The 14741-nt window shown below is 44.2% G+C and overlaps 2 protein-coding genes and 1 long non-coding RNA gene across 3 annotated transcripts in view; 1 reads left to right on the top strand and 2 right to left on the bottom strand.

The window, feature by feature from the left end:
- Positions 1 to 20: 20 nt before the first annotated feature.
- Positions 21 to 8943, bottom strand: LOC131107613 (methylmalonate-semialdehyde dehydrogenase [acylating], mitochondrial-like). The gene is made up of 12 exons (XM_058057809.1): positions 8784 to 8943; positions 8549 to 8587; positions 7874 to 7948; positions 7372 to 7533; positions 7205 to 7283; positions 3707 to 4009; positions 3515 to 3636; positions 2223 to 2412; positions 1964 to 2145; positions 1631 to 1810; positions 1462 to 1560; positions 21 to 560 (listed from the first exon to the last, which is right to left on the bottom strand). The coding sequence occupies exons 1-12, from the start codon at positions 8817 to 8819 to the stop codon at positions 456 to 458; spliced, it is 1572 nt and encodes a 523-aa protein (XP_057913792.1). The 5' UTR covers positions 8820 to 8943; the 3' UTR covers positions 21 to 455.
- LOC131107620 (sterile alpha motif domain-containing protein 15-like) lies at positions 8438 to 12892 on the top strand. Its single transcript, XM_058057823.1, has 4 exons — positions 8438 to 8536; positions 9291 to 9430; positions 9520 to 9618; positions 12497 to 12892. The coding sequence occupies exons 2-4, from the start codon at positions 9344 to 9346 to the stop codon at positions 12668 to 12670; spliced, it is 360 nt and encodes a 119-aa protein (XP_057913806.1). The 5' UTR covers positions 8438 to 8536; positions 9291 to 9343; the 3' UTR covers positions 12671 to 12892.
- Positions 12397 to 14741, bottom strand: part of LOC131107622 (uncharacterized) — a 32125-nt gene continuing 29780 nt past the window's right edge. The window contains exon 3 of the long non-coding RNA XR_009120283.1: positions 12397 to 12666. This is a non-coding gene — a long non-coding RNA (uncharacterized LOC131107622). The remainder of the gene's footprint in view (positions 12667 to 14741) is intronic.

Raw genomic sequence — 14741 nt, forward strand, 5'->3', positions numbered from 1 at the left:
AAAAACAAGTTAGACAAGCGAACAAGTAAACCACTGCAGTTTATTGCTTTTTACAATCTTAACCATCACACAAAATACTGTATAAAGAGCTCATCTGCCTTACAGGGTGAATAAAGCACAACAGAGGAGTGCATAGATTCGCTTCTGGTGTTCCCTTCCCTGCATGTTGCATGTCAACCTCAAACAGTGGCGGAAGACGTCCTTTTTAAAAAAAAAAAAAATCTTTTGTTTGCTCCCTGCAGGCTCAGGGGAACATGATTGTGTCAAGGATTAAACTGCTCTCTTCCAGGACACGACGGGAATAAAACAAAATATCCATGATGGCCGACAACAGTGGGTCAATTTTCTCCATAGGAGGAGGAGACTAACAATCACAAACTAATACAAAAACCTTTCTGCATCCCTCTTAAATGTTTTAAGGCATGTTAAAAGTCACTGATTGTACAGTTTGGGGCTTAGCGTCCCATGGTTGGCATGGTGACGGCAGGGCTCGTCACGGTGGCGTCCTCAGCCTTCCACTGTGACGTCACGGTCTTGATCTGGGTGTAGAACTGGATGCCCTACACGGAAAGACCACACCAATCAATGTCAGCTAGCCTGTCTGAAACTACACTCCCTTCTTTATCATGGTTCATTGGTTCCAGACAAACCGCGATAAGTGAATTCAGTCGGCCCAAGTAGGAGTCAATATTAATAAACAAATTAATAAACATTAATACTTTTGTAGTTAGAGCGCGGAAAACTTTTTATGACGTTCTAAATAGGACTTAACATTATTAGAGCCCTGTAGACATGAAATAATACAAAGTCTTTTTTCATTCTTTGGTCACATCACACTGCACAGGCTATGGCGTCACTGCTGGGACAAAAGGCAACCACTGCTAGCATGGCAAGCTAGCAAACTAACCAGTTGGCCTCTCCAATTAATTTATTCTGAACTTCAAGTGTTTAAAACGGACTGGGAAAGAAAGCCAACTTAACCACTTCCACACATAATGAGAGAACCCACTAACACTTCCACAATAGAACTTTCAATATTATATAAGAGCCGGCACGGTGGTCTAGTGGTTAGCGCGCAGACCTCACAGCTAGGAGACGAGGGTTCAATTCCACCCTCGGCCATCTCTGTGTGGAGTTTGCATGTTCTCCCCGTGCATGCGTGGGTTTTCTCCGGGTACTCCGGTTTTCTCACACATTCCAAAAACATGCTAGGTTAATTGGCCACTCCAAATTGTCCATAGGTATGAATGTGAGTGTGAATGGTTGTTTGTCTATATGTGCCCTGTGATTGGCTGGCCACCAGTCCAGGGTGTACCCCGCTTCTTTCAATATTTTTTGACAAATAAAAAGCCATAGTCAAGCACCAAACAGCCATTCCAACCATAATATAGCGAGTGATAACTGTATACAGTAAACTTTTCAGTTTTTCCTTTATTATTATTATTAGAAAAGCTTTCTGACCTGCTTGCCGTAGAAGTTTGTGTCTCCTCTGAAGGAACCTCGGGAGCCCGTGAAGGAAAACATGGGCAAGGGCACAGGAATGGGGACGTTCACACCAATCTGCACGAGCACATAGGCAGGTCCAACTTTATCATTGTAGACACAACAAAATGCGTTGCCGCAGTCTCACCTGACCCACGTCCACCTCGTGCGTGTATCGGCGCGCTGTGGCGCCGTTGGAGGTGAAGATGGCGGTGCCGTTGCCATAAGGGTTGCTGTTGATCAGCGCGACGGCCTCATCGAGGCTGTCGGCCTCCAGGACCACCAGCACCGGACCGAAGATCTCCTCTTTGTAGCAAGTCATGTTTGTCTGGAGGATGAGAGGGAGATGGCATGGTGGAAAAAGCCCTCAATGAAATCATCTGGTACGGTGCAGGGACCAGGTGTCATACGGCAACACAAATGGACCCAAAAAGCAGTCGGCTGTGTACGTCGACAGCGACTGAACAAGCGGCCATGTTACCGTCACACCACCCAAGATGGTGGGTCCCACAAAGTTGCCGTTTTCGTATCCTTTCACATTGACGTTCCTCCCGTCCAGCAGCAGCTTGGCCCCCTCGTTCACGCCGCTCTGGATCAGAGACTCCACCCGCTTCTTGGCCTCAGGAGAGATCAGGGGTCCCACGTCGGCGCCGGGTTGATCGCCTTCGCGGAAAGACACACGCTTTGGCTGAGCTGAAGGCAGACTTCCTGACTGTCGGCCAGTGTTTGATGGCAATCACCTGCGTTGACGCGCAACGATTTGGAGCGCTCCACCAGCTCGGGCAGCCACTCGCGAGACTCGCCCACAAAGATGGCGGTGGACAGCGCCATGCAGCGCTGGCCGGCCGCTCCAAAAGCGGCGCCCACCAGCTGGTTGATGGTGTTCTCTTTGTTGGCGTCCGGCATCACCACGCCGTGGTTCTTGGCGCCCTGCAAAACGCAGAATAGAGTCTTCATGCGACATTGCCAGGCTGGTAAAAAGCAGACCTCCGCCAAGGCTTCTGAAACATTTGATGTTTGAATGAGATGTTTGCCATTTCTCATACCGTTTCCACCATCAAGCCTATGAAAATAAAACCACAAAAGGCCTGGAACCATTTCAGTGTATTATAGATGAAATATATACTGTATAATTCATGCAAACATAAATCATTGTGTATACATGAATATTATTCAAATGTTTTTTATACTTATTATGACATGATGTACAGCAAAGCTGTCAGCCCACAGCTGTTTTTTTATTGGCCCGTATCGTTCAGCAAGGGAAACGTTTTTTTTTTAATCTGCAGAAATCAAACTACTAAGAGAAAATCTAACAACAAAGAGTTGTAATCTATGAGAACAAATAACGTCATTTTAAATGAAATATTAAATAATACATTTAAAATTTGGGGAAAATAAGGTTCTAATGTTACAAGAATAAAGTTAAAATATGGAAATAAAGTCAAAATTTACAAGGTGAACGTTGTGGAAGTAGCTGGAGAAAAAAAAGTCACAATTTGATGAGAATAAACTCATAATAAAAGAAGGAAAAATGTCATTTTACTAGTGTAGAATTCATTCATTCATTCATTTTCTACTGCTTTTTCCTCACGAGGGTGCTGGAGCCTATCCCAGCTGTCTTCGGGCGAGAGGCGGGGTACACCCTGGACTGGTGGCCAGCCAATCACAGGGCACATATAGACAAACAACCATTCACACTCACATTCATACCTATGGACAATTTGAAGTCGCCAATTAGCCTAGCATGTTTTTGGAATGAGGGAGGAAACCGGAGTACCCGGAGAAAACCCACGCATGCACGGGGAGAACATGCAAACTCCACACAGAGATGGCCGAGGGTGGAGTGTAGAATTCATAAAAATAAAATGTTTTTTTTTTTTTTAAAGTTACGATGAGAAACAAAAAATGACACATTTTGCTAAATTAGGTTGAAGAAAGTCATGGTGCGGGTAGAGCGGTATTATTATGGGAATAATATGACTGATAATAAGAAACGGAGCTGATGGAGAGCCACTGTGGAGAACATTACCATGTTGGACTGCACCCTCTTGCCGTTCTTGGAGCCTCTCTCGTAGATGTACTCTCCTGCCTGGTTGGAGCCCACAAAGCTGATGGCTTTGATGGCAGGATGGTCGCAGATGAAGTTGACCGCTGTGGAAAGGTCAAGATACATTTAAAAAAAACAATCGAAAGTCACGGATGCAGAAGATGGCCGACTTGCCGGCGTGCTGGCCGTGGATGATGTTGAGCGTGCCGTCGGGCGCCCCGGCGTCCTGCAGCATCTTGGCCAGCAGCATGGTGCATCCGGGCACGCGCTCCGAGGGCTTCATCAGGTAGGTGTTGCCGCACACCATGCCGATGGGGAACATCCACAGCGGGATCATGGCCGGGAAGTTGAAGGGGGCGATGCCGGCGCACACGCCGATGGGCAGCCGGTAGGTGTACGTGTCCATGTCCTTGGTGATGGACGGCAGCGTCTCGCCCAGCATCAGCGACGTGATGCTGCAGGCGTGCTCCACCACCTCTGTGGGGCGGGGGTGGGGGGACACAGAAAATGAAGACATAAAAAAAAAAATGAAATTTTACTCTATTAAATACACACATTTCCTGCTTTATGAGCATGTTGGATGAAACTATATGATCAGTAACTTATATGTATGATACACACTGTGTATGAAAGACATTTCCACAACAAAGCGGGCTCTCCATTCCCTTTCAGCGACTTGGGAAAAGTTAACGGCGGTGGCGTGCCAGTAAATCCCGCGCTGGCAGCACAACTGCGCGCTTCGCCTGCCTCGCCGCTGATAACCATGATTTGGCCAGCAACGTCTGCACAAAGCCACACGTTGGCACGTCATCTGGCGCTAATAACCCGGATTGATGTCCGTTCTTTGCAAACGGTCGCCTCGGCACTTCATTCCTCAACAGAGGTTGGCGCACAGATACCGCCGCCGCCGTGGCGGAGCGATGAGGGAGGCGAGAAATAGTGGCAGAAGTGCTTGACAGGAAGGAACGCCGGCGCTAAAAACATGAAACGCTCTCCTATCTGTATTGGAATGTCGTTTGGAGCTCGGCACGGCAGTTCAGGCAAAACAGAAAAAAAAAATTCACATTTGGTTTGGTTGGTTTACTTCATCAAATGACAAAAATCCTACTTTTCCAAAAACAATAGCCTTTTCACAGTATTACCGTTTTATTCATTTTAGATGTTTAACTATTTTAAGGGCGGCACGGCTAGGAGACGAGGGTTCAATCCCACCCTCGGCCATCTCTGTGTGGAGTTTGCATGTTCTCCCCGTGCATGCGTGGGTTTTCTCCGGGTACTCCGGTTTCCTCCCACATTCCAAAAACATGCTAGGTTAATTAGCCACTCCAAATTGTCCATAGGTATGAATGTGAGTGTGAATGGTTGTTTGTCTATATGTGCCCTGTGATTGGCTGGCCACCAGTCCAGGGTGTACCCCGCCTCTCGCCCAAAGACAGCTGGGATAGGCTCCAGCACCCCCCTTGAACCTCGTGGAGGAAAAGCTATTTTAAGTGATTATTTTTTTATATTCTAAAATACATATTTGTATTTATGTCATATATTTATATCAAAGGCTGCACAATGATGAGTGGTTAGCGTGCAGGCCACACAGCGAGGAAACCTGGGTTTGATTGATGCCTCCCCCCGGGCATCTCTGTGTGGAGTTTGCTTTTCTCCGGGTACTCCGGGTTCCTCCCCCATTCCAAAAACACGTTAGCTTCATTGGCCATTCCAAATTGTCCATAGGTATGAATGTGAGTGTGAATGGTTGTTTGTCTATATGTGCCCTGTGATTGGCTGGCCACCAGTCTCTCGCCCGAAGACAGCTGGGATAGGCTTAGAAAATGGATGGATGGATATTAAATATCCATAAGACACAATCTTTCTTCCTTTAATGTATTGGTCCATTTTGACAGAGGTTCTTGTTTTTGTTTTTGAAATAATGTTCAGTATTTCTGAATGAGTCATGAATAAACTAATGAACGATGACAACCTATGAATCTTCTGATTAGGACTGTATAGTGAAACATGTGCTTTCAATGAAAGTTTGTTGGAATATGAAAACAAATATGAAATGAAGATGCTGCTTATGAAAAGGTGAGCTATCATTATGAGGTGATTATATATAAATATGGCGTCCCATCCCTTGTGGCTCTAAGTGAATAGGCGTTTGACACCCCCGGCTTAGCATATACTAGCCTACAATGGATTGATTTGTATAATCTTTAAAAAGACAGCAAATGAATACAAATGTGTGTTTATTCTGATTTCCTCAACTTTGAGCCCCAAGAAGTTACCGGAGTCGCCCCACCCAGACGACCGCCAGCGGGCTTTCTGTTCCTGTCATCACAAACACAGAGCCAGGGTGAAATTGTGTTTTTATCGCGGCCCATTAACTAGCTGCTGGCCAGCAGCGATCAATCCCAAAGAGGCACATAAACCTCCCTGGGACGACGCTGGAAGCCTCCGCTCTTCTGTCTGCTCGTCTTTACTGGAAAGGCATCAATCCAGCGAAAGAAGAAATAACTCGGCTGGATGTTCACGAGGTCGTGAGGAAAAATGTTATTGCAGGGGATTCTTTCAAAAATGTTTACAAGTCTTTTCTATCGACCATTTAACCTCGTCAATACCGCATTCACATTAATAAAAATACACTGCCATCAGTGCATAACTGGCCTATCCACCTGCTTTTTATGCTTTTTTATTATTTCTTGTTGACTAAAATATGTATAGTCAAGTATGATACTTTTTAATTCAACTCTACTTCACGATTAATCCCACTTCCTTTTGGGATTGTACTACTCCCCCACTGCCACTGCAGCTTCAACATGACCATAGAGTATGCCGAAATCCCAGCGCCATCTTATTGCTCTGGCACGCACTTGACAGCCTTCGGAAGAGTTACCATGGGGGCAGACATGGAGATGAGATGTTTTTTTTTTTTTTAAACCATCCAATAGAGGGAAAATGTGTTTCTAGTAAGGGTGTCACAAGATCTTGGAAGATTTCTTACTGGGGAAAAAAAACAAGTCTCGTGGGTCCTCGGGCCTGAGATGAGAGTAAATAATGATAACACACAAAAATGAAAATGAACTTGATCATGTTGCCTTGTGTTCGCCACACCTCCAAAATCTTGTCTCTTTGATAGGATGTAGCGTGTATAACAGGAAATAATAATATATACTGCATATTTATGTATGTATATGTATTATAATGTATAACATATTGCATTACTGGGGCTGCACGGTGTTCTAGTGGTTAACGTGCAGACCTCATGGCTAGGAGACCAGGGTTCAATTCCACTCTCTGTGTGGAGTTTGCATGTTCTCCCCGTGCATGTGTGGGTTTTCTCCGGGTACTCCGGTTTCTTCCCACATTCCAAAAACATGCTAGGTTAATTGGCCACAGGTATGAATGTGAGTGTGAATGGTTGTTTGTCTATTTGTGCCCTGTGATTGGCTGGCCACCAGTCCAGGGCGTACCCGCCCCTCGCCCAAAGACAGCTGGGATAGGCTCCAGCAACCCCCGCGACCGTCGTGAGGATAAGCGGTAGAAAATGAATGAATGAGTAAATAATACATGAAGGAGTAAATACGTTGGTCTTCATCCTACTCCTTTTTAAGCTCATTTATATACAGTATAATTATTTTTGTATGGCTTGAAATGAAGACGCAATCAATGAATATTACTTACGGAGTCCTCTGAATACGTCGCCTTCAGCATCTGCGAGGGTCTTGCCTTGTTCCAGCGTGATCATCTTGGCCAGCTCTTTCTAAAAAGGAGCAGAGGATGTACACCAAGAGTAGAGTAGGCTGCTGTAACGTGATAAGTAACATGATAAGTAACGTGATAAATCTTACAATGTTGTCCTTGATGAGCTGCTGGTAGCGCAGGAAGATCTGCTGCCGGCTCAGGATGGAGGTCTCGGACCAGGACCGGAAGGCTTTGGAGCAGGAATCCGCGGCCGCCAGCATCTCGGTCTGGGTTGCTTTGGGAACCCGTCCCACCACCTCATTTGTGGCCTGAAGTGCAGATGGAGAGCAGACAGACACGCTGGCGAGGAGCAGTCATTACTTAGGATTACGGCACGTACTCTAATGCATTCACATCGATGGTGAAATGCATGTTTTTGTCCTTTTACAATGCTGTAAAGGTGTCTGTTTGCATTCGGCATGTCTTTACGAGCTATCGTAACCTTACTGGAGACATCACTGCTTGAACTACAGCCAGAATGAAACTGGCATAGCCTCAGATGCCTTTTTTTTGCTCATTTATCGCTCTCAAATATTCATTTTTATGGCACACAAAAGCTAACTCTGTTGTTATTATCAGGCAGAGCGCACAGCATCTATAAATACTCACTGGGTTGTGAATGTCGAGCCATTCCGAGGTGTTGGACTCCACAAACTTGCCATCGATGAAGAGCTTGGTGGTGGGCTGCAATGTCACACGTTACACGTGCATTCATTAGCATACTGTATGTTTCTTATTGTAGGCTGAAGCGGATCATAACGACTGCTGTCCACGTACGATATGTGTTCAAAGCAAAGGTGTTTGTTTTTAAAATGTAGCTTTTAAAAAAAACTCCAGTTTCACTGTTTGTGCATGGACAGGTTAAACAGCTTTTTTGTTTTGGATGAATTTTATCCCCAATTTATGCATGCTTGGATTTTATTCAGGTACTCCACCTTCCACAAACAACAAGCATTTTAGGTGTACTGGAGACACTACTTGTACTTGGTATCTATAATGCACACAATATGGTATTAATATATGTCGGCCTACTATAGGGATCAAGTATCTCAGAAAAGAAATTTAACTGCAGTTACTAAGACAATAACAACTTTCTGTTTGCACCCAAGCACATTCCATTGAAATAAAGCTTAATATGACACATTTCTTATGTTATTTCTGTGGGAAAAGTGCGTTTTTTGAAGTGTAGCAACGTGTAACGTGACGTGAAGGCCTCTCACGTTGACGTCCAGTGTGACGTTGTGATGTTTGGTGACTTATAAAAGCTTCACGGTGAGCTCTTACCACTGAGGAGTAACACATACGGCCCAGCTGCAGCGGGGTCTGCAAGGAATCAAACATAAAAGTGATTTAGTTTGGCGTTAGACGATGCATTGCAAATAAATCCGGATTTAAGGGATTTAACTTGTGTTATATAAATATTAGCAAAATACCAACAGCATGTCAAGCTAGGCTAACCGTGTAAGTCGTTAGCTTCAACCGCCTCGCCCAGAATGTCACGCTCCAATGTCTGCTTTACCTTGTGGTTCAGGACGGACCGGAGTATTGCTGCCATTGTGTAAAGTCAGGTCTTTTTTTAATAGCCCCGAAGCCCTTCAACCGACCCACCAGAGACCGTAGAAACCTGTCCCAACTTCCGCTGGCTGAAATATTAGGAATGAGTGGGCGGGGCATAAAGCTAACCTGCGATCTCTAAACCTTGGAGCGCTCAAAAATTAGCAGCCATTTTAGCTCCATGTGATTTGGTAATCGGTAAAATCTGCCAGGAAGTGGTTGGTCTAACCTCTCCTTTGAAGGCGGGACAGTCAAAGTGAAAGCCAATGAGCAAACGGTATTCAGCAGCCGCCCTGTGTTCCAAACAGCTGATTGGTTGTTGACACAGACGCGAGGAGAACTTCTCAAGTTCAAACCTTTCGGGATGAATGCGTCAAAAAATGATGCGAGGTCGTGCAGCAACGTCAAACTAGGCCAGTGGGGATTTTTGAAAATCGATTTTTACCACTAAAACTTGCCCTTTTTTTATAAGGGAAAGAAGCACAGAGGTACACCGAGTGGCCAAGTGCCAGTTTCCATGGCAACATGGATACAGGAAACATGGACTTTCTGAAGTGGACTTGTGAGGAGGTTGGAAAATGGATTGAGTCTATAGGATTTCCACAGTATAAAGTAAGTTGTAATAGTTAAGCAGAGACAAAGAATACAGTACTAATAAATTAATAAACTAATAAATCATTTCAATTATGTTTTTATGGCAGCCATGCTTCACTGAGAACTGCGTCACCGGCAGGAAGCTGATTTTTGTGGATTGTGTCCGCATGCCAAGACTTGGAATCACAGATTTTAAAGACATGCAGGTAGTAAAACAAAACACCCAAAAAAACAGAAGGATCTGCTTTCTGTTCGATTCCCCTTCCTTCAGAGGCGATAACGTTCCAAACCATAATGAAAGAAGTTTTAAAGAGGCTGAGCGGCGCATTACAAGTGTGGCCATCTGCTTCTCCAACACTTGTTCTTTAGCTGTGCCTTCATTTGAATGAACAGTTGACAGCGCACACATTAAAGCAGATGACTCACACACATAATTAGCTTCCACTTACACAATGGATAACATCTTGATGAACCGTAGCGCTCGTGGATCTAAAAGGTTACCGAAGTTTAACACCAAAACACGTTCCCTCCTATGGTGGCCTCAGTTTAGTCAACTGCAGAAAGTGACAGTCGTCTACTGAGTGTACGCATTCTTTTATCATATTTTTTGTCAATTTTTTTCCACAAATAATTGGATGTAAATATGTCACTTTGCCTGATGCTCTGTGCTTTGAAGGCACTGCTTATGTTAAAAATATCTACACGATACATGGTGGTATCACATTGCAGTAACTGTAATAACAGACACCAAGTGGCAGCCCTTGCAAAAAAAAAAAGTGGCGTCTATTTGGGGTGCGTTCTCGATTAGAGAGAACTATTTGAAGAAAATCCGATCATACCGCTGACATTTTCATTAAAAGTAAGTAATTGCAAACACCCAAGTTGCACCACTTGTTTTATTCTTGAGAGTAAAAAAAAAGATGGCATCTATTTAGGGTGCAGCATCCGTTGGAGCTGAGATCACTACCTGAAAAAAATACACTAATACTTCTGGCATTATTTGCATCCAAACAGAACACTATATTCCCAAGTCATTCCAGACACCTATGGTGACACTTGTGTTTTGTTCTTGAAAGTAAAAATGTGTCTATTTGAGGTGCGGCATCCACTGGAGTTGAAATTATGACATTGTTTTCACAGAAACCAAGCATTATCTTTGTAGGTGATTAGAGATGCCTCATTGTGCTGCTTGTTGTGTCCTAGAGAGTAAAACGATGACGTCTATTTGAGGCGCGGCATCCAGTGGAGCTGAAATTAAGAATTGTTTTCACAGAAACCAAGCATTAACTTTGTAGGTGATTAGAGATGCCCTGTTGTGCTGCTTTTTGTGTCCTAGAGAGTAAAAAGATGGCGTCTATTGGAGGTGCGGCATCCACTGGAGCTGAAATTAAGAATTGTTTTCACAGAAACCAAGCATTATCTTTGAAGGTGATTAGAGATGCCCTGTTGTGCTGCTTTTTGTGTCCTAGAGAGTAAAAAGATGGCGTCTATTTGAGGTGCGGCATCCACTGGAGTTGAAATTATGACATTGTTTTCACAGAAACCAAGCATTATCTTTGTAGGTGATTCGAGATGCCCCGTTGTGCTTCTTGTTGTGTCGTAGAGAGTAAAAACATGGCGTCTATTTGAGGTGCGGCATCCACTGGAGTTGAAATTATGACATTGTTTTCACAGATACCAAGCATCATCTTTGTAGGTGATTAGAGATGCCCTGTTGTGCTGCTTGTTGTGTCGTAGAGAGTAAAAAGATGGTGTCTATTTGAGGTGCGGCATCCACTGGAGTTGAAATTATGACATTGTTTTCACAGAAACCAAGCATAATCTTTGTAGGTGATTAGAGATACCCCGCTGTGCTTCTTGTTGTGTCCTAGAGAGTAAAAAGATGGCGTCTATTGGAGGCGCGGCATCCAGTGGAGCTGAAATTAAGAATTGTTTTCACAGAAACCAAGCATTATCTTTGTAGGTGATTACAGATGCCCTATTGTGCTGCTTGTTGTGTCCTAAAGAGTAAAAAGATGGCGTCTATTGGAGGTGCGGCATCCACTGGAGCTGAAATTAAGAATTGTTTTCACAGATACCAAGCATCATCTTTGTAGGTGATTAGAGATGCCCTGTTGTGCTGCTTGTTGTGTCCTAGAGAGTAAAAAGATGGTGTCTATTTGAGGTGTGGCATCCACTGGAGCTGAAATTAAGACATTGTTTTCACAGAAACAAAGCATTATCTTTGTAGGTGATTAGAGACACCCTGTTGTGCTGCTTGTTGTGTCCTAAAGAGTGAAAAGATGGCGTCTATTGGAGGTGCGGCATCCAGTGGAGCTGAAATTAAGAATTGTTTTCACAAAAACGAAGCATTATCTTTGTAGGTGATTGGAGATGCCCTGTTGTGCTTCTTGTTGTGTCCTAGAGAGTAAAAAAATGGCATCTATTGGAGGCGCGGCATCCAGTAGAGCTGAAATTAAGAATTGTTTTCACAGAAACCAAGCATTATCTTTGTAGGTGATTAGAGACGCCCTGTTGTGCTGCTTGTTGTGTCCTAGAGAGTAAAAAGATGGCGTCTATTGGAGGTGCGGTGTTTAACACCACTATAAGCCACTATTTGAGGAAATGGCGTATATGTATCTCTCAGCAGAGACGTGAATGGAGTGTGCAGGTGTGCCTAATGAAGTGTCCAGAGTGCTACATGGAGATGGATGACGGCGCTCTCGAGTGGGCAGCGTGTAGGTAGAGGAGACGCCGAATCCAGAGCGCTGCTGGTGCCAACTCTGGCATATATCTCAAACAGAACTAGCGCCGACATTGACGAGTGCAGCATTGCAGCATCCAGAAATAATCCAGCGAGAAGGAGCATCGCGTACGTTCCATTTATGCTGGCTTTTTCGCCTTTTATCGTTCTCGGAAACGACAACTAAATGAGCTTGCTGTGGAAAAACATCAAAGTGTAGGGCAAGCGTAGCCGCACTTCGTATTTATCTCAAAAGTGGAGATTGACTCAACTCTCGGCGGTGCAACGGAACAAAAGTGAAGATAGAGTATGAGCTCACAGGACTTCCTCTCCACCCCCCCCCCTGCTGTGTACCTCTGCAGGCCATCTCCGCTCGTGTACGCCAGCTGCTGGGCATCACAGAGGCCGTGTGGAGTCGCAGCATCGCCGACCCGCCGCGAGATAACATGGGCCTCTTCCTGGAGATGAAGAGCCGCACGGGCGTCAAGTCGGACCAGTTCACCTATCAACAGCTCCTGGATGACATCTGCCACTGACGAGACAAAAGCCGCCGAGAGTGCGAGAGTGACAAAGCGGTGGAAAGCGGGATGTGTCAATGCAATTTTCATGCCGCCAACTGTCTCGGTGACTCACTGGCATTGCGGGCCCTGACATTCACACTTCCCACCTGCTGAGCGCTAGCATGCCGGTACAAAATACATCTATTAGAAAATGCTGTCTCATCAAATACACGGAATATTCATCTCAATAAACACCCACTTAAGTATCAGCTGTGTCTTTATCATGGCGGCAGTTTTTCACCATCGCTTTTCTTTCTGCTCCCTCCGTTGTCGGATTTGGCGGCGCACCCATCAAAGACACTAGAACTGTTTTTCAGCCTCGTGACTCTGCATCTGGGGTCCAGGCCTCCACAGCACATAACACTAATCACTGGATTCCAAAGATGTTAAATGTCAAGGGCACACAAACAGAACACCATCCCAGCGGCAGGCCCATCGTACCCTGAAGGGGACAATATATCTGCACTGATAGCCGCTTATACCTTATCCAAGATCAAAATGTGAGTAGGGATCTTTCTACACTGGAAAGGTCAGGTATTTAAAAAAAAAAAGCCTTTTAGAGAGTAACCGCTGGGGCAGAGGCGGCACACTGCAGAGTGGTGAGACTGGAAAAAAACATGCAGGGCCAAACATGGACTACTAGCAACTAGGGCAATGGGAAAACTTGGAAAACAATACAGTAGGGCAAAAAGAGTTAGTTTTCATACATTTAGGTTTCATGCGTTTAGGTTTCATACGTGTAGGTTTCATGTGTTTAGGTTTCATACGTGTAGGTTTCATACATGCAGGTTTCATACGTTTAGTTTTCATACATTTAGGTTTCATACGTTTAGGTTTCATGTGTGTAGGTTTCATATGTGTAGGTTTCATACGTTTAGGTTTCATATGTTTAGGTTTCATACGTGTAGGTTTCATATGTGTAGGTTTCATACGTGTAGGTTTCATACATATAGGTTTCATACATATAGGTTTCATATGTGTAGGTTTCATGTGTTTAGGTTTCATGCGTTTAGTTTTCATGCGTTTAGGTTTCATACGTGTAGGTTTCATACGTGCAGGTTTCATTCGTGCAGGTTTCATACGTTTAGTTTTCAAACGTTTAGGTTTCATACGTGTAGGTTTCATATGTGCAGTTTTCATACATTTAGGTTTCATGCGTGTAGGTTTCATACGTTTAGGTTTCATGCGTGTAGGTTTCATACATGTAGGTTTCATACGTTTAGGTTTCATACGTTTAGATTTCATACATTTAGGTTTCATACATGTAGGTTTCATACGTTTAGGTTTCATGCGTTTAGGTTTCATACGTTTAGTTTTCATGCGTTTAGGTTTCATACATGTAGGTTTCATACATGTAGGTTTCATACATGCAGGTTTCATACGTTTAGGTTTCATACATGCAGGTTTCATACGTTTAGTTTTCATGCGTTTAGGTTTCATACATGTAGGTTTCATACATGCAGGTTTCATACGTTTAGGTTTCATACGTGTAGGTTTCATACGTTTCATACGTAGGTTTTCATACGTTTAGGTTTCCTAGCATGTTTTTGGAATGTGGGAGGAAACCGGAGAACCCGGAGAAAACTCACGCATGCACGGGGAGAACATGCAAACTCCACACAGAGATGGCCGAGGGTGGAATTGAACCCTGGTCTCCTAGCTGTTAGGTCTGCACGCTAACCACTCGACCGCCGTGTCGCCTGAATTACGTCATGAACTTTTATTTTTTTTTAAAGCAGAAAACACGCTTCCTTGTTAGCAAGCTATCGCTAAATCGCTCGTCTATGATGTGATTAGCAGACGACTGGACACAAAACAGGTTTTTGTGTAGAAATGATGAATGAAAGGCATACATGAACACTTGATGTGACTTTGGCCTTCACTGAAGACCCGATTGTTCCCCCATGTGGTTTCCTGTTTTCAGTCAAGCCACTGTACATGTATCCCTTTCATTCACCATTTCTATCAATGTACTTATTCATGTTACATTACAATTAAAAGTACAGTAAACCTCGGATATATCGGACTCGGATATATCGGAAATTCG

This window comes from Doryrhamphus excisus, chromosome 19 (assembly GCF_030265055.1).
Source record: "Doryrhamphus excisus isolate RoL2022-K1 chromosome 19, RoL_Dexc_1.0, whole genome shotgun sequence".
Classification (NCBI taxonomy): Eukaryota; Metazoa; Chordata; class Actinopteri; order Syngnathiformes; family Syngnathidae; genus Doryrhamphus; species Doryrhamphus excisus.